This window comes from Pogoniulus pusillus, chromosome 2 (genome assembly GCF_015220805.1).
Source record: "Pogoniulus pusillus isolate bPogPus1 chromosome 2, bPogPus1.pri, whole genome shotgun sequence".
Lineage (NCBI taxonomy): Eukaryota > Metazoa > Chordata > Aves > Piciformes > Lybiidae > Pogoniulus > Pogoniulus pusillus.
Genome location: NC_087265.1, coordinates 33,980,310 through 34,004,960, shown reverse-complemented (window position 1 = coordinate 34,004,960; position 24,651 = coordinate 33,980,310). Strand labels below are relative to the sequence as shown.

Genomic DNA, 24,651 nt, shown 5'->3' with positions numbered 1-24,651 from the left:
CATAATAAATGTAGCCTTTTATTTTAAGAATTAAGTATTAATGTATTTGTTATAAAATGGAAGGTCTATGAAAGTTTTGGGTTAGGCTGGTTGGACATTTTACTTGGCTTCCAATAGGTTGGGGCAAGTATAAGAAAAATGGAATCAAATTAATACATAAGATGTTTTTGTTTTTTTTTTTTAACTGAAACTATGTAGGTACCACAGGTCATTCACTCTTTAAACCTGAATTTCCAGTAGGAAAGGAACAACTTACAGGCCTACTTGGAATTCTATTGCAAGAACTCTTAAGTGGTGTACAAAAAAACCTGTCATAATTCTGCTTCTGTGTTTCTGCCTTTTAAATTAATTTCTGCTTCATTTTGAAGCAGGAGGGAGAGGATGAGTAGAAGAGTTGTCAGGGCAATTAAATTTTTTCCTCTTTGCAGTGAGACCACTGAAATTCTGCAGTACACAGGATCTGAGGCAGAGGACATAGAGAAGGTAAGAGCTGAGTGCATATATTGATGTTTATGGTTGGTTTGGTGTTTTTTTTTTAACTTTTAAGACTGAAATGTGAAGGAAATATGTCCAAGATAACAAACTTGCTTAAATAGATGTATTCTGTAAGATCTGGGCTGGGTCCATGCTACAATATTTTGGTGAGCAAGTCTCACTTTGTCAGGAGAGTGGAAGTTTCACTCCTCATCCCTGTTGGGGTGTCTGGCTGGAGAAGCAAAGCCCTCTGTAAACCACATGATTATCAGTAATTTCAGTGTCTTACATCTGCAGCTTTAGATGTAACTTATGCCTTGTCTTTCCAAATTTCCCTTTTTTCCACACAAATCCTTTGAAGGAGGAGGAAAACAGAATTCCCTCAGAACCTGCTGGGCTGTGCAGTATTTGGCTGTTCAGTCAGCATCCCTCTTTGAAGTAGCTGGTAGAATAGGCAAGGCTTTGAGTAGCTCAGTTTGGGAACTGATGGCATTAACCAAGAGTTAGGTCAAACCCAGCATGCAGCCTTGACTTTGTCTACCCAAGTAAGATCTGTCTTTTGGCTTTTGCTATTGAGGAGTGTCCTATGATTGAGCTTGACACACAAATTCCTATGTGGTAAAACAGCTGCTGTTTTCTAATAGCTGCTCACTACTTGGTTATAGCAAAGAGCTGGGTGACCAGAGTTGTTACAAGTGGTGTTGCTTGGGTTGTTCATCTGTATGAGCTGGCAGGTAGTATCTGAACTGCAATTTCCCCTCCAAATGGTTTTCTCAGATATGTTACCTTGGTCCAAGCCAGATAAGTTGCATTCTCATTGCCCAAAATAAACCTGCCCTTATTATGATCAGATTACCTACCTGCTGAATGTGGGGAAGGCTGTGAATGTAGTCTACCTGGACTTCAGCAAAGCCTTTGATGTTGTCTGCCACAACAAGCTCCTGGCAAAGCTGGCAGCTCATGGCTTGGACAGATTCACTCTGATATGGAACAAGAACTGGCTAGGGGGCTGGGCCCAGAGAGTGGTGGTGAATGGTGCCACATCCAGTTGGCAGGCAGTCACTAGTGGTGTCCTCCACCACCAGGGATCAATGCTGGGCCTGGTCCTGTTCAGTGTCTTTATTGATGATCTGGATGAGGGAATTAAGTACAACGTCAATAAGTTTGCAGATGACACCAAGCTAGGACCCACTGTGGATCTGTTGGAGGGTAGGAGAGCCCTGCAGAGGGACTTTGAGAGGCTGGATGGGTGGGCAGAGGCCAGTGGGATGAGATTTAACAAGGCCAAGTGCAGAGTACTGCACTTGGGCCACAACAACCCCAAGCAGCACTACAGGCTGGGGACAGAGTGGCTGGAGAGCAGCCAGGCAGAGGGGTACTGGTAGATAGTAGCTGAAGATGAGCCAGCAGTGTGCCCAGGTGGCCAAAAGAGCTAGTGGTATCCTGGCCTGGATCAGGAACAGTGTGGCCAGTAGGACAAGGGTGGTTATTCTTCCCCTGTACTCAGCACTGGTCAGGCTACACCTTGAGTCCTGTGTCCAGTTCTGGGCCCCTCAATTCGAGGGAGATACTAAGATACTGGAACATGTCCAGAGAAGGACGACAAGGCTGGTGAGGGGCCTGGAACACAGTCCTGTGAGGAGAAGCTAAAGGAGCTGGGGTTGTTTAGCCTGGAGAAGAGGAGGCTCAGGGGAGACCTGAATGGAGGCTGTAGCCAGGTGGGGGTTGGTCTCTTCTGCCAGGCAAGCAGCAACAGAACAAGGGGACACAATCTCAAGTTGTGCCAGGGGAAGTATATCATAGAATCAACCAGGTTGGAAGAGACCTCCAAGATCATCCAGTCCAACCTAGCACCCAGCCCTAGCCAATCAACCAGACCATGGCACTAAGTGCCTCATCCAGGCTTTTCTTGAACACCTCCAGGGATGATGCCTCCACCACCTCCCTGGGCAGCCCATTCCAATGCCAATCACTCTCTCTGTAAAGAACTTCCTCCTAACATCCAGCCTTTAATTTCCCTGGCACAACTTGAGACTGTGTCCCCTTGTTCTGTTGGTGGTTGCCTGGGAGAAGAGACCAACCCCCACCTGGCTACAGCCTCCCTTCAGGTAGTTGTAGACAGCAGTGAGGTCACCCCTGAGCCTCCTCTTCTCCAGGCTAAACAGGCCCAGCTCCCTCAGCCTCTCCTCATAGGGTTTGTGCTCCAGGCCCCTCACCAGCTTCGTTGCCCTTCTCCGGACACGTTCCAGCACCTCAACATCTCTCTTGAATTGAGGGGCCCAGAACTGGACACAAGATTCAAGGTGTAGCCTGACCAGTGCTGAGTACAGGGGCAGAATAACCTCCCTTGTCCTACTGGCTGCACTGTTCCTGATGCAGGCCAGGATGCCATTGGCTCTCTTGGCCACCTGGGCACACTGATGGATGCTAGGAGGAAGTTCTTGACCGAGAGAGTGATTGGCACTGGAATGGGCTGCCCAGGGAAGTGGTGGAGTCACTGTCTCTGGAGGTGTTGAAGAAAAGACTGGATGAGGCACTTGGTGCCATGGTATAGTTGATTGGGTAGGGCTGGGTGATAGATGGGACTGGATGATCTTGGAGGTCTCTTCTAATGTGGTTGATTCTATGTTTCCATGTGACAGGGTTAACATGAGATCATGGCTTCCTCCATTGTGTAGGTTTTTGGAGTAGATGTAATGGATTTGCCTTACTTTGGCAAACACACTTGCTCAGAGGAGTACTAGCAGGATAAGAAGCCTTTTTATGTCTCCGTTGTTAACTTACTCTGTAGCTGCTGTCCCCTGCTGAGAAGAGCAGCAAGCTTTTTGCAATTCTGAACAGGTCTGTAGTGGGCCCATTTCACTTCTAGGGATATACAGTAAGTCACTCAAAGCTTATTTAATGTCTGTAGTAGCAATAAGGATCTCAGCTGCTCTAAAAATATCTTTTCAGATGTGTTTTGCTGATATTACTATTTTCATCTTGTTTTTCTTGTCTGAACACCTTGATAATTCTTCTGACGTCCACTTAATGACCTCTTTTCCCCTGATAGGGGAATAAAGAAATATGAGGCTCATTACACTGCTTTTTGCTTTAAGAAATAAGTCCAAGCATTTGCACAGCAATTTGTGATTAATTCCTAAATCAGCTGGGAGGAGAGAAGCAGCAGAGTGATTACTCTGAGATGGAAAGATTAATAGTTTGGGAAAGGGAGCAGTTTGGAAGAGTGTAACAGGCAAAAGGAAAACCACATCTTTGTCAGTGTACCAGCCTCTGTCCACCCACCTTCACTAAGTATGATGTTCAGCAGGTTTTTGGCAGTCTTGCTGCAAAGTAGTTCTGGGGGGACACTTCAAAGAATCACAGAATTAACCAGGTTGGAAAAGACCTCTAGGATCATCAAGTCCAACTATCACTTAACCCTTCTAACTAACTAAACCATGGCACTAAGTGCCTCATCCAGTCTCTTTTTAAACACCTCCAGGGATGGTGACTCCAACCACCTCCCCAGGCAGCCCCTTCCAATGGGCAGTCACTCTTTCTGCAAAGAACTTCTTCCTGACATCCAGCCTAAACCTGCCTTGGTGCCTGGGTGAAGAGACCAACCCCTGCCTACCTACAGCCTCCTTTCAGGTAGTTGTAGAGAGCAATAAGGTCTCCCCTGAGCCTCCTTTTCTTCAGGCTGAGCAACACCAGCTCCTTCAGCTGCTTCTGGTAGGACTGTGTTCCAGACCCCTTGCTAGCCTTGTTGCCATTCTCTGGACACGATCAAGCCCCTCCACATCTTCCTTAAATGGAGGGGCCTGGAACTGGACACAGTTGTCAAGGTGCAGCCTAACCAGCGTAACCAGAGCAGAGTACAGCTTCCATCTGGCCATGGGGCATGTTTTATAGCCATTCCCAGCTAAGTCTCTTCACTAATGATCTGTAAGCCCAACCTCAATGTTCATAGCAAGGGAGGTTTCTGACTGCTTACAACCACTGTGCAGCTCTTTACAAAACAGTATAGATGAACATTTATAGGTGTTGCAGGTGGCACCCTATTACTGCTGTGCTCACTTGCTAGTGGGCTGGGTCTGACTGGGGTCACAGTAATTTGCTCTGCAAGAGCCCATGTGGTGCTGTCCTTTAGATCTGTCCAGAGTGGTGTTGAAAAGGGGAAAAAAATGACTGAAGAGCATAAACTTTCACATTTTGTCATAGTCCTGGAGTTGCATTTTCTAAATGGCTCTTGAATCTTGGAAGTCAGTCCTTGTGAGCATGCCTGTGAAAAATGGAGAGCACAGCCTCTTTGCTCTTGTGCATAAAAAGAGAGCATTGCCTTGCTAGCAGAATGCCCTTGTTTCTGTGTTGGGTGTATTGCAGCTGAAAGGCTCTGCTTGTGAAATTTCACACACCTGCAGCCACTGTGATTTGCAGTTAGAAGCTTTCTCTCTGTGAAGGAGGATCAGCATCCCAGGAATCCTACAGTTCTTGTCATATTTCTGCTTTTTTTTTTTGTTTGTTTCTTGAGGGATAAAAATAATGAAGAAGCCAAAATGAACAAAAAGCCAAGGTCAGGGTGTAGTTGGGAATATTCAGCAATTACAGGTGTGGGTTTTTTTCCACATAATATAAAGGAAAAAAATTGACAACTGTGATATTTCAAGAAGGTAGCTGTGGGTGTTTGGTAACAGAAATAGGAGAAAGTTGGGATGAGGCTCTTGTTTCTCCCCTTCCTTCCCTCTGTGCATGTCCTGAAGTGGTCAGGATAAAGCAGTTTGTTTCCTCCCTTGATTCTATTTGAGTAAACTCCATTGCTAGAGATTTTAATCCTTTAAATCAGGGTTTAAAGTCACTCTAAATCTCTTGTTGCTCAAGGAAAGAATTGTCTTGTGTCATCACTCTACATACAATAATCACTATGTGCTGATGTAGTTCTTAATTTGGTTGAACCAATTTGGACTAGAGGAAGAATTAAGATTTTGAAGTAAAAGTACAAAATGATGTAATTTTTGTTATGAGAAGGTAGCTGTAGGGTATGTTCCTCTTTCCACTCTTGTGGTTTGGTTCACCTTGGAATGAAGTGGTTGAAGCATGGAAAGAAGGGTTATCAGCAGGGATTCAGCTTTGACTTGTAGGGTGTTTGTTTACACAGAGGTATCCTGCTGACAGATAGCAATGTTTAGCTGTTAGATAACTGCAATCTACAGTTTATTTACTATGTGATTTGAGAACGTCTTTTCTTAAATGATGTTATAGTTGAATGGCCTCTGATTTGCATATAGTAGATGTACTGAACTTAGAAATTACTTCTATTTCCAAAGTGTGTTTTGCAAAGGTCAGTTGGAGTCTCATGTTGTGATTAACATTGGTTGTAGGAGCCAAAGGAGAGTCTGAAATGAGCTTCATTAGCATTGGCTCAAACTGCTTTTACCTGAGGATAAAACTGGACATCAAAAGTTAGCTATGATTGTTTACATTCTCTTTGGTTAAACCTTAAATACTAAAAAAGAGCTGGAGGTAGAAGGGAAATGTCTTGAAAAGCTAAATTGTTTCCTTTCTTGTGCTTGTGAATAGTGTGTGTGTTCTCTGTGTTTTATTCAGTGCTTGTGTAAACTGGAGAAAAGGATGAAATTGAGATGCTGACAGACCATATTTGTGCCATGTCCTGTGCTAGTGCAGCAGTGAAATGCCCCAGATTTACCCTGTGTGAGTTTCCCAGGTGTAAGTGCTGTATGTGGACTGAACTGTTTTCTTCAAGCTGTAGTCTGAGCTTTGTTGGGTTGTAGCCTGTACTGTTCTTTGTGTCCACCTCTTGCTTAATGAACCTGCGAGGAAGGAGTTTGGGGAGAAGTCAGCTGACAGAGTAGGCTATTGAGGTTTGGTGTCTTTGTCCTCAGCAATTATAAGAATAGGAGCAGTGTCATCTGCTGCTGCTCACTACCACCTTAGCTCTTCTGGAAACAGCATTCTCCAGATCGTTGTGGAACAAGCTCAGAAGCTGTAAGGTGCCCATATTGGCTTTGTTGCAATGATTATGAAAAGGGATCTCGTTACTGAAACAGTGTGGGTTTTTTTCCCTAAATCCTGCTATTCCTGCAATTTAAGTTAGCATCACTCCTGGATATTATTGCAAGTTGTGCTGTGATCAGATGTAAATCATTTATTTGCTGCTAATTCCCAGGGGATGCTAGGATATTCCTCTTAAATTAGGAAGCTGTTAGCAAGCTACTGGGAGAGATGTCTTCTGATACTATAATAGAGAAACCTGTATCCAAATTAATTTTCCTTCCCCTGCAGTAAATTCTGAGCCCTGTTTTTACTAACTCTATTAGTTCTGTCGTGAGCTGTAGCAGGATGTTTCCAAAGCTTTGCTGTGGAGTAGAGAAGTACTTTCTTTTGCATAGCTAACAGGAAATATGGTGGAAATTAAGTATTAAAATTAGTTCAAATACCCTTTTAAAATTTTAATTAACTAATCATTGCCTCTTTGCATCCTTGAATGCTGTTCTTGGGAATCCATGTTATAGAAGTTTGTTAGGAAGAATCAGCTTCTAAATGCAGTTTTAAAACTGCCTGAGAATGTCCCCTGAGTGTCTGTGGTGCAGTTTTCTGTGTTATTTTTGAAGACTGAAACGTTTTTTTATCACCAGAGGGATTTGTTACTGGCTTTCTCCTATATGTGAAAGGTAGGTTTTCTACATTCTTGGCAGCAGCATCTGGTTTGCCACCTTTGCCTCTAAGACCTTAAAAATGGTTAAAGAGCATCTAATGTGGCTCAAAGTTTGATGTGTTTTGGTGGTATCAACAAAACTATTTTCAAGTCTCTTACCAGCAGAATCAGTTTTCAAGGAATATAAAAGCCTGAAGGATATGACCACACAGTCACCTCTGAGCCATTTTTTCTTAGCATAAAAAACATAATACTGGTAAGAGAGTGGACATTTGTAGTTGAAACTACTTGGTAATTAGCCTTTGTTGTTGCTTTTTAAGTGGTGGTAGATGGGATTTAGTGTTTAGTGTGATTGCAGGGAATAATTGTAGTGGATTTAATGTACAGTAAGGAATAGAGATATTTCTCACTTACCATTCTACTACTACTCATACTGGCAGCCTGCTTGCTTGTTGTCAATGGACTGACTATCATCAAGACTTCATTAATTCCTCACCTCTTAGCTTTATCCTTTACTTTTTGAAAATGCCCTTAGTGATGTTGGGAGCTGCAGCAATCCAGTTCTTTCCAACTTGCTTCAAGATACTATCTCCACTTCATCATGCACCTTAAGTGCATACTCCTGCCACTATTTCAGGTTTCCTTCAGATTTAGTCAGTCATGAGTGATAACCTCAGTCTTGTGTTAAGCAATTACCCACTGGACCAGCAAAGATCTGTTTTCTGGTGAAGCCAGGCTCTAAGTTAAGCTCAAATGTGGGATTGGTAAGTTTGGGGATGCTGAGGAAATCACTGGCTGAGCTAATGTTACTACTTTGAATGGTTCTGGATGCTGAGTTGAGTTTTCTTTCAGCTTGGGATAGGAGCTACCTGTTACGCATGCATGTGTAGGTGGCCTGATGAAATGAGCCTTTGGACTTCTTTCAGGACAACTACTTCAAGTGTTTTGAGTTTTCTAGACTAAAATATGCCGTGATTTGTGATGTGAACTACACAGAGAGGCCCCAACTACTCAGCCTGTCTCAGTTACTATGCTACTGACTCTTTTTGGAACAAACCAATGCAGTAAACCAACAGACATCATGTGTAGCATGATTATTTTTTTGTTTGCAGCAAAATGGGGTTAAATCTAGACTAAGTTGCATCTCATCCTGCCTTATAATGGGCTTGTACTTTCTTTGCTTCTCTTCAACTTCAGTTGATAAGTAGAAGATGACTGCCTTGGAGCAGGTAAGAGTTTGGAAACCAGGCATCTGTCAACCAGTTTACTCACCAGCCTTGGCTTGCCAAGGCTGAAAGCATGAACTTCAGAGCTGGCCCTCATGCATCTGCTTGTAGCAGGGCCAAGACCTCCAGAAATGTGACTGAGACATGTGTTACCTCTGAACATTTGCATTGCTAGGTGACTTGTTCAGTAACCCATTTGATTATTTCATTGGTTTGCAGACTGCATCCATTGACTTGTGGATGTTCTGATCAGACTCATTTTTTGTCTTCCAATTCCAGGTAATCGAAGACATTGAGTACCTGAAGTTCGACAAGGGGCCATGGCTGGAGCAGGATGATGTTGCTTTCCATAATTTGAGGCTGTAGTAAGTATGATGTTTCCCAGTAACTGACCATGACTTAGCATCAGATCTCAGGGAAAATGGTTAAAGCCTTGAGGTTTCCAAGGTATGTTTATATTTGCAGTCTGACTTGTTGTTTTGTCAGAAGTCAGCAGCAGGCTTTTGTAATATGGGTGCTTGGAGCTGTAATATGGTGTGGCATTTTGCTGCTGCTGATAATTGATTAGATGAGAGGCTCCAGACAAACGGATTCCATTCCATTAATGAAGCACAAGAGAACTCTCCAGGCATTTCCTAAGTGCTGTGACCTGTGGCCCTTAGAGAGGTATTTTTGTGAGCACTTTTCCTGGATAATAAATAAGTGTTTTACTTTAAACCAACATTTATGCAGTTGATGTGGTGGTTTCTCTTTTTTTTGGCTTGTTTTCATTTGTTTTGGATCTTTTTCTTTTGGTTGAAGATCCTTATCTGTCTAGTTGATTGTGAAGAGATCATACTCAAATAGTGCATTTAAATGCATCAAGTATTGCATGATGGTCTGTCCTCTAGATCAGCTATGGAGTGCTAACAGTAGGCCTGCTTATGTCCTGCAGTACTGAAAAGCAGTAGCCTTCTAAAATATGTTCTCTCAAGCTGTGTTAGAGATGATGTAGCAACAGTTCCAAGATGAAGTATCAAGAGTGCCACTCTGAAGTCGTGTTGATGAATAAAATGTTCTCTGGATAACCTTGTATAAGGAATAAATATGCATGTAAGACTAGAAGTAGAGATAACCTTGCACTGAAGTGAGACAGACTTCCCATTTGGCTGGAACTTCATTTTTAGACTGAATGTGCAGGTAGCAAATGCAGTGTAGTTGCTGTTGTTTTTAAAACAAATCTTAAGAATTATATTCTTTCTGTATTTCTGGTTACCTCACAAGTTCATAGAAACAGATTTTCAAAACTGAATGTCTGCCCTAGAATTTTTACCTTTATTGTGACAAGCATTGGAAGTTTCTGACAAGTTTTTGATACTCTTTTGCCATTTAAATTTTTGTGTTGTTACTTCAGATATTTTGTAAAATTAGAGATATAATGTTCCTTTTTTTTTTTTTGGACTGGATGATCTTGGAGGTCTTTTCCAACCTGGCTGATTATATAAATTCTAAGGTCTAGTTGATTGGACAGGGCTGGGTGATAGGTTGGACTGGGTCATCTTGGAGGTCTCTTCCAGCCTGGTTGATTCTATGATCCTCTGAATATTATTTTACAGTTGCAGCAAGCCCATGCCAAGGCTGAAGATTGCTGAGCATTGCCCTGAGGGAATGATTGAGGTGTAAGAGGTTTCATGTAAACCTGAGGTGGAATTTTTCTCACTGTGAGGGTGATAGAACACTGGAACAAGTTGCCCAGGGGGATTGTGTAGTCTCCCTCTCTAGAGATATTCAGGGAGGTGGTGTAGTCGCTGTCCTTGGAGGTGTTCAGGCAAAGTCTGGGTGGGGCACTTAGTGCCATGGTCTAGTTGACTGCATAGGGCTGGGTGGTAGGTTGGACTGGATGATCTTGGAGGTCTCTTCCAACCTGGTTGATTCTATGATTCTGTGGTCTAATTTTCTATAGCCTTTCTATCAGGGAGTGAAGATGAATTGCAGAAGAGCAGTGTTGGGTGGCATGTAAGAAATAAGTTATGATTTGGGTGCCCTTGAAGTATCTGAGAAGTGGTTTCTTCATAGAGTAATTGAAGAATAGCACCTGGTAACTTTAAAACCTGCAAGCTATCAATATCAGTTTGTCTTTGAAAGAAAACAGTTACCTGTTTTCCTATAGCTTCACACTGGTACAGATATTAAGAAAGCATTATTAATTGCAGAGTGTAGGAGGCAGTTAAAGGAAAGCATGGAATTACCAAGCAGTATAATAAGTTATTGTTAAATGAAAATTCTACTTTGCAGCTGTAGAAAGCGAATAAATTGCATTGTTAAGGACTGAAATTTTCAATGAACCCTGGGGCAGGGTAGTAGGGTCTCCTGTACAAGGCTTTTGTCATTGTAGCTAATAGAAAATTATTTCTTCTGTTGACAGTGTTCAGCTGCTTTAAGATCTTGTAGTGCAGCAAGCTGATAATTTAAATGTTCTTATGGTTTGAGTTTTGCTGTTCCACTTGCCTTCAGAACAACATTGTCAGGTAGCATTTGTATTTGGTTGTCTTTACAGTGATGCTGATAAGACACTGGAACAGGTTGCCCAGGGCCCCATCCCTGGAGGTATCACAGTATCATTAGGGTTGGAAGAGACCTCACAGATCATCAAGTCCAACTCTTTACCACAGAGCTCAAGGCTAGACCATGGCACCAAGTGCCACGTCCAATCCTGCCTTGAACAGCCCCAGGGACGGCGACTCCACCACCTCCTCGGGCAACCCATTCCAGTGTCCAATGACTCTCTCAGTGAAGAATTTTCTCCTCACCTCAAGCCTAAATCTCTCCTGGCGCAGCCTGAGGCTGTGTCCTCTCGTTCTGGCGCTGGCCACCTGAGAGAAGAGAGCAACCTCCTCCTGGCCACAACCACCCCTCAGGTAGTTGTAGACAGCAATAAGGTCACCCCTGAGCCTCCTCTTCTCCAGGCTAAACAATCCCAGCTCCCTCAGCCTCTCCTCATAGGGCTGTGCTCAAGGCCTCTCACCAGCCTCGTCACCCTTCTCTGGACATGCTCAAGCATCTCAGCATCCCTTTTAAACTGGGGGGCCCAGAACTGAACACAGTACTCAAGGTGTGGTCTAACCAGTGCAGAGTACAGGGGCAGAATGACCTCCCTGCTCCTGCTGACCACACCATTCCTGATGCAGGCCAGGATGCCACCGGCTTTCTTGGCCACATGGGCACACTGCTGGCTCATGTTCAGGCGGGTATCAATCAGCACCCCCAGATCCCTCTCTCTCTGGCTGCTCTCCAGCCACTCTGACCCCAGCCTGTATCTCTGCATGGGGTTGTTGTAGCCCAAGTGCATCACCCTGCACTTGGAGCTATTGAACCCCATCCCATTGGACTCTGCCCATCTGTCCAGGCGGTCAAGGTCCCGCTGCAGAGCCCTTCTGCCTTCCAACTTAGTCACGTCTGCCCCCAGCTTGGTGTCATCTGCAAACTTGCTGATGACTGACTCGATGCCCTGTGTTGAGGTGTTTGAGGCCATGGCAGAAGGGTTGGAAATAGATGATCTTCAAGGTCCCTTCCAACCTAAACCATTCTATGAATTGGTGAATATGTTGAAAGTTTGCTTTGAATCTTCCTCTGGTGCTGGGGTATTGGGGCATTTATCACAGGTATTACAACAAATCCTGTGCCAGTTTTGTGCTTGTTCCTTGCTCAACTGAACGAGGGAAATCATGGGTAGTGTGTTGAGCAGCCCGGGATGAGTACCTTTAACATAATAAAAACGTGTGGGTTTGAACATAATAATTTCTCATGTTAACTCCAGAACTGCAGGATAGACACGAGTCTCCTGTCACAGCTTGCACAAACCTCTCTAATGAAAATATGTCTGGACTGGTGCCAAACACAGGACAATTGTGGAAGGACTAAACAAACACGGCAGGGAGTCAGCTGCTTGTCTTCAGGGTTGGAGTTGCATCCCAAAGCATCAAAAGCTGAACTCAGGTGCTAGTTCATGGATTTTAAAGCTGATGTTTTCCTTGCCTTTTCCAACAGCCAAGTAGAAAAGAGCTTGTGATACCCAGCCACGGTGTCACATGCCTACTGTAATTTTTCCTTTTGGGAGGAGGTTTGGAGTTGTAGTGCATTGCTGGTGGGCTGCGTTCCGTGCGCTGGCACATGCTGCCCTCTTGTGGGTGTTTCTGGTAGCCTGCAGCAGGTATTTCTTCACTGACCTGCCAGCATTTTGCACTCATTCTAATCTGGGCCACTTCAACTGATGCTGTTGCAGGGGCAGCATGCTCTGACCAGGCACCACAGCGGTGGTAGCCGCCCTCTGGTGTTGATTTGGATAGCGAGGCAGTTTTACCTCTGAAAACTTCAGCTTGTATCAGCATGTCTAGAAGAAGGGCAGTGGTGAGGGTTACTTTTTCCTTGCACATATATAGGCACAGAAGCTGCAGCAGGGCCTTTGATTACTTTGGTAATGAATCCAAGCTAATCAAACCAGTGAGCCACACCCATATAAAATCAGCTGCATAATGATACCTTTTATCTCCCTCCCTTGCCCTAGAGCCTTCTCTTTTCTGCCCTAATAGAGTTGTGCGGTTGTGGGACTGAGGCGTGTCTTGGTAAAAGGTTAAAAATGTTTGTGTTTGTAAGCTGGAGAGATCTCTTCACAGCTTTCTTCTTCAAGTGCCAACTCTGCTAGCTTTCTGAAATGTCTCAGGGAGTTCCTTTGTGGCCACTGCACTGTCTCAAGCATGTATTTATCTGTGCCCCACCCAGTAGAACCATGACTGTCAGCATGCATTACAAAATAAATCACGTATTGGAACGAGGAGCTGTAGTTTGTGTTATGTTGCCTGTGTTACTTTATCAGCTGGTGTGGGGGAGCTTACTGCATTTGACTTGTTTCATCAGGCAGGTCTGCAGTTAAATCTGTTGCATCCCAGCATAATTTCCTAGAGCAGAACATATTTTGTATGGGCAAATTGTTAGCTTTTTAAAGCTACCACTGATTTAATCTTTAAAAAGAAGATAGTGGCATGTGGTTTAGCCTGATGAAGAGGGGATCTATTTGCGTTTAGCTATGAAACAGTTTGCCACTCTCATCTGTTCGATAACACAGTGTTAGGAGTTGAAAATGACCCTGAAAGATGCATCTAGTCCAGCTTCCCTGCCAGAGCAGGACCACCTACAGCAGTTCATGCAGGAACTGATCCGGGCAGGTTTTGAATATCTCCAGTGCAAGAGACTTCACAACCTCTCTGTTCATTAATAGCTCTTAATGTGCCATGAACCTTGTGCAGTAAATCCTCCAGGGACATCAGATGCTTTGAAGTTGTTACAGAAGTACTTTGTGTGTAGTAACTGGTCATGCCTAACTTGCATGAACTTTGGTTTAGCTTCTTGGAGCTACTGCTAATCCCCTGCTTCCTTTCTGTAGGTTTTGGTCTGGTTTGGATGAAATGTTGCAGCAAGGAAGCACTGGAGTTGAATGGGTGAGAGCAACCCTTCAGCTCTCTGATTGCTAAATGTGCTCAATCACACTGTGAAGTTAAAGGGAAGACAGGTCCACGTGTGAACATCCATCCCATTTCAAACAGCAGGGCGAGAAATGCTTCCAGGGAGACATACTGGATTTGAAACTTTGTCAGGAAGATTCCAGAAATCACAAACTACTCAATGTAAAACTTCTGGCACTGTTAAAAACTGCTTCCTTTAGCACCTTACTGTCCTGCTTTAACTGGACCAGTTCTTTTTATAGATTTCAAGGGCTGCTGTTGCACCTTCTCGCCTTCTCTTGCAGACTTGCTTTTCTTGACAAGCTTTTTCCTTTCTTGGTGTTCATGCTGACTGTTTGTTCTCTGAGGGAGTGGCCATGTTTCATCTTGGTTGTGGCATACTTGTTCTGCCTTTGGCAGGAGGTCTGTATGTTGTTGCCCTGCCCTTGCTAAGTTCTGGAGGAAATGATGGGCAAGGAAAGACACATGGTAGGGGGACAGCTCACAGTTGTGTTGTATGCCTGCTGAATGAGCACAGGAGTAGTAGTAGTCAGTATAGTTAAGTATCTCTCCCACTCAGGTCTGTGGTCTTGATATGAGTCAGGAACATTTCTTCTTTGTTCTCTCACAAGCATAGGCAAAATCATGAGCATCTCACATGTGTTGGTTTCAAGGTGAGTGAGAAAATACTCTGTTTTCCAGTTGGAGTGAACTGCTTTTTCTCAAGTTACTTTCATGTTTTAAATGCAGAGTTTAACTCAATGTGCTGTTGTGTTGCTGGTTCTAAGCCTCTTGGGCTTAGAATGATTTTAGGTAAGAATCATGGTTTCTAATACTGTGTATTGTCATGCCACTGCCAGTATTATTTCTTGAAAAATAATCCCTCAGACTGCAAACTGGGTTCTCATTTGGCTGGCTGGTTTGATTATTTTATTTTTCCAAACAGTCCACTTACTTTACCCTATATTGCACCTTTAGCAAGTGTGTTTGTAAGACTACCTGAAGAGAGGTTGTAGCCAGGTGGGGGTTGGTCTCTTCTCCCAGGCAGCCAGCAACAGAACAAGGGGACACAGTCTCAAGTTGTGCTGGGGGAAGTATAGGCTGGATGTTAGGAGGAAGTTCTTGCCAGAGAGAGTGATTGGCATTGGAATGGGCTGCCCAGGGAGGTGGTGGAGGCACTGTCCCTGAAGGGGTTCAAGAGAAGTCTGGATGAGGCACTTAGTGCCGGGGTCTAGTTGACTGGATACGGCTGGGGGATAAGTTGGACTGGATGATCTCTTCCAACCTGGTTGATTCTATGACTTTATAGTGTTCACTGTGGTAGGCAAACTTAAGGCTTTGTTTTATACCATAGGTGAGGGGGGGGGAAAAAAAGCCACATTACTTGTGTGTCATCAGGCTTCTGCAGATTCCCTGAAAACTCTCTGTCCCCTTGTTAATTGGACCAAATGATCCTCGGAGCCTCCTCCAGACTGGCATTTTGTGATTCTGTAAACTGCCTCTAAGGGAAGAAGGATTTCCTCCTCTGGAAAGAGGCAAGAATGTCTCAGTTCAAGTTGCACAGCACCTGCTTGTGCATGTCATGCTGGCCATAGCATGTGAAGTAGGTGTGTAATAAGTGCTTTTGGAGCAGAGATTGTCTGTCCTTTGCTGTAGCATATTTGGAATTGTGATTCCTGTCTAGTTGTGGGAAGAACTCTAGCTAATGGGATTATGGATGGTTGTAGTCATAATGAGCTAAAATCTTAGGTTCCTGCAGTATTAGGACCACACAGCCACTTACATGCTCTCAGTTAAGTTGAAGCATCACATAATGTTATGGGTAGGCAAAGCACACTCTGGGAAGCTGTGCTACTTCACGATGAAAGCTGTTTCAATAAAATATGGTGAAGTGCCAGAAAATAGTAAATAGTGATAATTTTGTGCTGGAGGAGAGAGAGAGAGAACTAAGGAAACATAAAAGGTGCTTTTAAATGCTTCCTGCTGAGCAGTGAATTAGTTCTGGCAAGCAAATGTGGTTTTGTGGTTCAAGATGTTGTTGTGGCAGGTGGCTTTGGGTGGTGCTTTTAGTTAGCGTTCATGGTTTTTACTGGAGGTGTAGAGCTGAATCTGGAGAAGCCATCTTTGGGAGCATTAAGATTGCATTTTCTTATTGTTGTGCAGTGGTTTCTTTGGAGGCAGTGGCTATGAGAGCAAAGATAATTTAAGAGCAGCAGATTTCCTATCTTGGCCACTAACTAAAACAAGTTGTGCCTGGGAATTGTTCTCTGCAATTGCCATTTGGCTGAGATTCATGAAGGAATGGATTAACTGCAGATGGGTTAACTACTGGACACCGTGTGTCAAATTATACTTCACATATGCCTAGATGAACGTTATCTTCTCTCTCTTGCAGACTTGTAAGGTACAGAACATCTGCTGCTACTTGCCAGTGTGTGGACTCTCCCATTTCAGTGGGAGTTGCAGGATGAACTGTACTTAAGAAGCGAAAAGCTGCTTTTTTGCCAAGGCTTTTTTTAGTTCTGGGCTAATTAGCAGTGAGTACTAGAGCTGGTTCCTTCTCAGCAGAACCTCAAGAGAGGAGACTTAGCAGGTGTGAATGTGCTCTTCTTGAGGTATACTGGGATTCAGAAGTAAAACTGGTTGTGTTATCAGATCACCATTTTGGGCAAGCTGTCCCATCTTGGCTATTCCAGGCTGTCCTAGAGTGAGAGGTCTAGGAGTGGCCCACAGAAGGGCCAGTGCTAGCATGTTATAGAAAGAACTCTTGCTGTTTTGGTGAGGAGGCAAAGGAGGGCTGGACCTGAGTGAAGCATTTGTTTGTCTCACTTAACATCCTGGTGACTAGATTGGAGAAACAGAGACTTGACACTGTGTGTGACCACCCAGCCAATTCCTTATCCAGCAGAGTGGTGATCAAGGGCACAGTGTCCACCTGGACCAGTGACAGGTGGCATCCCTCAGGGGTCAGTGCTGGGAGCAGTGCTGTTTAACATTGTCAGTGCACCCTCAGCAAGTTTGCAGCTGACACCAAGCTGTGTATCACAAGATATATTAGGGGTTGGAGGGGACCCAAGGAGATAATTGAGTCCAATCCCCCTGCCGAAGCAGGACAATACTATCTAATGCAGACCTCAGAGGAACACACCCAGACAGGCCTTGAAAGTTTCCAGACAAGGAGACTCCACCATCTCTCTGGGGAGCCTGTTCCAGTGCTCTGGGACCCCTGCAGTAAAGAAGTTCCCCCTTGTGTTGAGGCAGAACCTCTTTTGTTTCAACTTACACCCATTGCTCCTTGTTCTATCACAGGGAGCAAGTGAGAAGAGCCTGTCCCCCCACTCCTGGCCAGCTTTCAGATACTTATTTATCACATTATCAGTTGACTTGCTAGAGGGCAGGGATGCCACCCAGAGGGACCTGGACAGGCTGGAGAACTGGGCCTACGCCAACCTCATGAAATTCAACAACGCCAAGTGTAAGGTCCTGCACCTGGGTTGGTGGAATCCCGAGCACAGATACAGGCTGGGTGGTGAATGGCTGGAGAGCAGCCCTGAGGAAAAGCACCTGGGGTTCTGGGTTGATGAAAAGCTCAACATGAGCTGGCAGTGTGCACATTCAGCCCAGACAGCAACTGTGTCCTGGGCTGCAGCAAGAGAAGTGTTGCCAGCAGAGCAAGGGAGGTGATTCTCCCCTTTTACTCTGCTCTCATGAAACCCCAGCTGGAGTGGTGTGTGCAGTTCTGGAGCCCCCAACACAAGGAGGACATTGAACTGTTGGAGTGAGTCCAGAGGAGAGCCACAAAGATCATCAGAGGGCTGGAGCAGCTCTTCTATAAGGAGGGGTTACAAGAGCTGGGGCTCTTCAGCCTGGAGAAGAGGAGGGTTTGAGGAGACCTTATAGTAGCCTTTCAGTATCCGAATGGGGCTGTGATGGTTTGGGTGTTACCTGCCCCCGCCCCCCCCCCCCCCCCCACACACTTTGGAAATTGCCCAGACTAGACTCAGCTGGCTCTGGAAATTTGGATGAAGCTTATTATTTACAGCTTAGCAGAATGTACAAGCAGAAATTTACAGTATATACAGTTATATACAGAAATATACAAGGTAAAAGGTAATACAGAAACACAACAGCCCTCCCAGAAACCTGAGTACCCAGGAGGGGCTCCCAATGGCCCTTCAACTTCTCCCACCCCCTCTCAACCTTACTCCAATCTCAAGGAAGAATGGAGCTTAGGAAGCAAAGTGGATTAATCGGAGAGATAGCAGAGAGGCTAGAGAGAAATACAGCTCAGCCAGTTCCCCCAGAAGTACCTTATCTATGTTTTGATTCTTGTTCTTGTGTCTCTCAGCAAGCCTATGAGTGAAGTAGACATCATTCTCTTTTCCTTTTCACAGCCTGTAATCTAGTTCTTCTCAGCAAAGCATTATAGCTAGCTTCAAACTAGCACAGGCATCTCCAGGAAGGCTGGGGAGGGATTGTTGACAAGGTTTTGTAATGACAGGACAGGGGGTAGTGGAAGAGGGGAGATTCAAAGTAGATGTTAGGAAAGGGTTCTTTACAGTGAGGGTGGTGAGACTGGAACAGGTTGCCCAGGGAGGTTGTGGATGCTCCCTCCCTTGACATGTTCAAGGCCAGGTTGGATGAGGCCTTGATCCTCATCCAACTCCCTCTGGCAGTGGGTTGGAACTGGATGATCTCTGAGGTCCCTTCCAACCTAAACCATTCAGTGATTCTTCCTGGTTTCCAGCATGCAAAATGCACATTTAATGTTTGTGAAGATATGTAATGTAGTAGTTTATAGGAAACACTTTTGGTGCTCATCTTGGTCTTGTAAAAGAACATTTATCCTTGCCTCTCCCTTCTCCGCTTTCACTGAGTCTCCAAATTCCCTCACTACTTTGTAGTAAGATAACTTGGAGTGTGCATGTCAGGATGCATTAGCAGACTGGTTTACTTGTAGAAGCTATTCAGTGCTATGAAGTAAGGCCCCCAGATTTCTGATTTAGGGAAAAGAATGGATTGCTTAAAGATGAACTGCTTTGCTGAGGGCATGTGCTGTGTGTGTATGCAGATCTTGTTAAAGAAAGGCAGGTCACTGCAGACAGCTCAGTTGGCAGTTTCCAGTGTTTAAGAATTTGGTCATTCTTGGCTGCAAATGGATTTATTTTTCCACAAATACGTGTAGGTGGCACTGTTGGTCTGTGTATAATACCAGTGTGCAGAAGGTAGTTTTCTAGTGGTTTCTGAGACATCTTAAATTTGGGTGAATTGACAGTGCTGGTGCTGTGCAGTATGGATTTTTGGTGGATCCTGGTATTTGTCATTCCATCTGCTGCAGCAGGCTTCGCTCACTTACTCTCAGGCAAGATGCTAGAGGCACTGCTTGCTTCCAAGGGCTGTGATGGCCTCAGTGACCATCCATTTAGGATGGGAATTTGGGAAAGAGCACCACCACCTTTAATCTTTGTGAGGGTTCATTTGTGAAAACTAACTGAGCAATAGGCAATTAAATGAAGTTATTATACAGGATATTGTGGGAGTCAGTAAAACCACTGGGTTTACCTTGCTTGTACAGGAGATGAAAATGGTAGAGGTGGCTTATGGAGAAGGCTTTTGGGAATGACAGAGCATCTCCAGGCAGGAAGAAAGTGGGAGAGGGAATGGAGACACAGGGAGAAGTTGGAGCAGGAGTAAATGGAGGCAAGAGGAGAAAACATAGTCAGGTGAGGAAAACAACTGTGTATTCACTGTAACCCAAAAATAGCCCAGACCTGTGGAAGCAGTATTTACCAGAAAAGTAGCTCTGTAATATTTGGCCAAACTCGGAACTGAAGTTGCTTTCCTTGGGGCATGATGTGGACTAACTGTTCCCTTGTCTCTCCTTTTCCTTCCTTCTTTCCCCTCAGTGTCCAGGACAAACGTAAAGTGGTGGATCCTGTGGCCATCCCTCGCTTCATTCCAGAAATCACAATTGGAGGCAGTGAATATGATAAAATCTACTACGAATATCGATCGGTAAGTACTGGTGGAAGGGGAGCAGTTGTGTGGTAGCCAGGCAGCCATCCTTGCTGTCTTGTGCATACCCTGAGTGCCTGTCTCACGCACAAGGGTAAGTTCTGGATTTTGCCCAGATTCCCACCTTTTTTGGAGTCTATCTTCCCCATGAGGAACAAAGCAAATGTTTTGTGTGGTAAGCTGGTTTTCTTTTTAGATCTTTAGATGTGGACTATAGGATAAGTGGTTTTCACTTGGTTTTGTTTCTCCTGTGCTGATTAGTCTCTGACCTCTGAAATGTAAAATAATCCTTTGAGTCAAGCAAGAAAATTGGAAACCCATGGTGGCTTCTTTTTAGAAGACTGCTTATAAAACACTGAGGGAAGGAGCGGTGTTTTCTGGAGTAGGCTGAGGAGGTACAAATGTTGCATTGCTTCTCAAAACCGTTGTTGCTTTAAATAGTGTGTTTCTGTATGTAGGCACACATCCAAAGCCTGTGGTGGCCCAGCTCTCTCTTACACCTCATGCAGGCTCCCACACAATGTTTTAATTAGCTGCTTGCCTTTCTGGTTTTTCTGGAGACAACAGCTTCCAGTTGACTTCGCACTTTGCCCTATTGCTTATTGTTATTGAGCAGGCATGAGGTCCTCTTGCACCACGCAGATTTTTTTCTGAAGAACCAGGTATTGTAAATTCTCATTAGAGAAATTGTGCAACTGATGGCAATGAATAGTGACTGGACAAACTGCAGTTGCAGATGATGGTGTATTTTCAAATTGGATTGAAATCTTTGCTGCCAACGTTTACAAGCACTCACTGAAGACAAATGGAGGTCTATGTAAATTATCATAAACCACAATTTTCATCATGAAACACTATCATTTTTCTGGTCCTGTTAGTATATACAGTCTCCTCCTGAAATTAAAATTGTGGACTTGTTTGGAAATGCTGAACTTCAAATGCTTTCTTCTGGACTAGTCAGTTCAGAAGTCCCTGTGAACATTTAACATAGTTTCATAGTATCATAGAATCAACCAGGTTGGAAGAGACCTCCAAGATCATCCAGTCCAACCTATCCCCCAGCCCTAGCCAGTCAACTAGACCATGGCACTAAGTGCCTCAGCCAGGCTTTTCTTGAACACCTCCAGGGACAGTGACTCCACCACCTCCCTGGGCAGCCCCATTCCAATGGCAAATCACTCTCCCTGTGAAGAACTTCCTCCTAACATCCAGCCTACGCTTTCCCCGGCACAACTTGAGACTGTGTCCCTTTGTTCTGTTGGTGGTTGCCTGGGAGAAGACACCACCCCCCACCTGCCTACAATGTTCCTTCAAGTAGTTGTTTGTTTCTCCTTAGCTAGCTGTATGATAGAGAGGCTTTTGGGTTCATGCTCTTCTGCCTCATTTGAGATGTCTTTCCATCTTGTGAAAGAGAGCTAAAGATTGAAGCAACAGGAGGCATCTCGGTACCACTTGAAGCCATCTAATGGATTTGAAAACTCTGGTCCATCTGAAAAATTCCTATCAGAATTTTGTGGTTCTTAGGATCACATTTTAAAGTCCAAACCTTCAAGCTCAGCCTAAGGATTCTTTGAGTTCACTCCAAGAGATGTCTGTGCTTGTGCAGCACATATGCAACAGATCCTTCTGAAATGGCTTGTTGCCAGCATGCAACATCCATCTGTACTGACAGTGCCTTTCTTCTTGAAGATCATAGGGGGTTTTGGCTGAAATGTCACTTTGCAGTGGAGCTGGGAATTACTGAGGCTGCCTGACACACAGCTGGATGTGACCTCAGTGCTGCATGGTGAGAACCAGGGGTAATACTTCTGAAAGCCTTCCCTCTCTAGCTGTACAACAGCACATTCTTCTTTGTGCTGGCAAGAAACTGACAATGCCCTGGCTCAGCAAATAGCTGGCTTCCAGGAAAACACGTGACTTGTCTTGGAAAGGATATATAGGAGTAGGATACCTGGGAAGAAAAAACGAGGTCTTGGATTGTTCTGCTCAATGCCAGTTAGTTGATAGCAGAAGCTGAGCACTGTTTGTGGAAAAAAAAAAATTCTATTGGCATGTGTTTCTTTACTGATCCAGGAAAGTACTCTGGAAACAGACAGTGTTCTTTAGAATGAGGAAAAGGTGCACATTTCAAGAAGCATTCTGTTAGATTAAGGCAATATTAGCTACTCTTTTCCTCTCTTCTGAATGTTTAGACACAGTGCTTCAGAGGTGGAGGACAGGTCTATAGGCATGGTGCTCAAAGGAAAAGATGTGAGTATTCCTACTTCCTGTAAGCTGCTGGATGGGGAGGCACAAAGCCAGCCCCACCTGTTGTTTTGTGTTGCAAGAATTGAATTCTTTGTGAGGAAATGTTGAAGATCTGTGTTTTTGCCATCCAAATTTGTTTAGCAAATGAAGGTGTGAATTTCTTAGGCAAGGCTTGTGTTCAGAGGTAATACAGCATGGGACCAATCAGCACAGGAAGCAAAAAGAGATAAACTTATAGATACCTGAATGTTGACTGCAAGGTTTCTGAGTCTAATAAGGGAATTGTAAGCCATTGCCGTGCCCATGTCTGTACAGCTATGGTTATAGCTGGGCTACCACATGCATGATGAGGACATCAAAATTTGAGACTCACATGACTTGTAAGTAAAGACTTAATTATGGTATAATTACAGAACTTTTCCTTGTGGGAATTACCTGCTTTTAAAGTTAGTGGTACTGATGTTTAGCACATAAACACAGTGATTTGCATAGGGGATTTTTTCCTTGGCAATCTTTTAACTAGTCATAAATCCTTGGCGTACCAATAAGCAGGTAGCTGCTGTGCTTTTCAGAGCTGCATGCACACAATTCATGCTGCCTAATAATGGTGGTTTTCAGGGATTTGCAAACTCCAGGCAGAAGCTGGGTTTTGTGCAAAATACTCATTAGTGAGAAGCAACTGAGAAAGGAGGAGGAAGAAACACTGCAGAGCCCAAGATTTTAGTATATGTGCCTTTCTGCAAAAGAACAAGGTAGCCATGTACGGCTCTGAATACTAGAAACATGGAGGGGGGTATGTATAATCCTCTGAATTTCTTCTGTAAGCATTCTTTTCACTTGAGGAGGTGGCTTTCTGCCTCTTCCTTTTACCATAAAGTCATCTAATGAGGTTCGGGCATTCATTAGCTTCTGAAGATGCTTTTCTGGCAAGGGAAAAGTAACTTTTTAGTCAAGTTATGTAGATCAGAGATAAGCATATTCATTCTTAAGTGAAGCAACATTATTTTAGGAACTGTCAGACTAGTAAAGACTTGACTACTATCTTCTTTTTCTTAACTGCTGTGTATCCCTGCTCTCTTCCAACCACACACGATCCCCACGGGTAATGCTGCAAACTCCCATGTGCTGTTTGTGAAGCTGGAGCACTTAGCAGATGTGTTTGCAGAGAAGACAAAACCAAATGGTTCTGCTTAATAGAATCAGTGTACTTCAATAATGTGCTGATGTACTTCATGTGCCTAAATGATGGCAAGTCCTGCTGAATCTCCTGGGGTGGTGGGAAAAAGGCTTCTTTTACCTGCATGCTCTTTTATGCATGTAGTAAAGTGCAGCTGTCTAAAATTCATTTTTGAGTCATCACCTATGTCTTTACTTCTGAAAGTGAATCAGGAGAACCTTCAAATACTCTGTCACCTCTCCCTTCACTAGAGATCATGAAGAAATGATCAGGATTTCATTTATACAAGCTTTGCACTTGAAAATACAAAATCAAAATAGTATTGGATTGCTTATCACAAAATGTACCAGACACTGGAGTCCAGTCCTTACTGGTGTTCATTTTGTGAGTGGAATGCAGAATACCTCCACTAGAACAGGTGAAAGTAAAATGGCTAAAGTGTTGTCTCCTTTCTCATGTCATCAACCCCAGCAGAATGTTTGTGCTAGCCTGTTCATCCCATTCTGGCCCATGTAACCCATGTTACATCTGGTAAATGATCCTGTTTGTCCAGCAGCTTGCCCCAGTATCTTTAAACACAAGCTGAAGAAATCCTGAAGGAGGAAAAGGCTTTTTTTTTTTACTAGCATGTGGCTAAAAACTGTGGCTGGCATAGAATCATAGAATCAACCAGGTTGGAAGAGACCTCCAAGATCATCCAGTCCAACCTAGCACCCAGCACTATCCTATCAACTAGACCATGGCACTGAGTGCCTCATCCAGTCCTTTCTTGAACACCTCCAGGGATGGTGACTTAAGATTTGGTTGCTTTTTTTCCATCTTCAGAGGGATAAGATTTTGCAGTGGGAGGAGTATCCTATCCTCTTTATAGCATGCTGAGATTCTTTGTGCTGGTGTGTACCTTAAAGAAAATGACCAAATGCTTGGGCACACAGATTGTTCTGCAAACAAGACAGGCCTAGGCACCTAGAAGTTCCTTTTGTACTAAGGCAAATCCCCTATGGCAATGGTGTATCTTTTGTTAGCCTCATGCAATGAGACAAAGGGAAGTTGGGGATACGTTCCTTACTCTTGAAGCAGACAAGGTGTGATGATTTCTTTGAAGAATTTATTCCAGACTCTTGAAGTACTTTCAGGACACTTCCTATCCCACCATGAGCTCCAGCTCTAGTGAGCACATGTGCTTGTGTGTAAGGTTTTCTTAGATTAGTTTTAGCTGTCAGCTTTCAATCTAAAGTGCCCAGAATGCTCTGCCTAACATTTAACGCAAGAGAGCAAATAAATGTGCTACTGAAAGGTAAGACAAGGCTCTCATTTTATTTTCCCCACCCTCTTCCCTTCGTGGAAGACTGCTTTTGGAATATGGAGATACTGACCATG

General features: G+C 44.1%; 1 protein-coding gene across 1 annotated transcript in view; it reads left to right on the top strand.

Moving 5' to 3' along the window:
* Window positions 1-24,651, top strand: part of NDUFA10 (NADH:ubiquinone oxidoreductase subunit A10) — a 46,902-nt gene that overhangs the window by 11,279 nt on the left and 10,972 nt on the right. Inside the window, exons 7-9 of the mRNA XM_064160003.1 lie at window positions 429-483; window positions 8,635-8,720; window positions 19,739-19,847. Coding sequence (XP_064016073.1) covers window positions 429-483; window positions 8,635-8,720; window positions 19,739-19,847 — 250 coding nt within the window. The remainder of the gene's footprint in view (window positions 1-428; window positions 484-8,634; window positions 8,721-19,738; window positions 19,848-24,651) is intronic.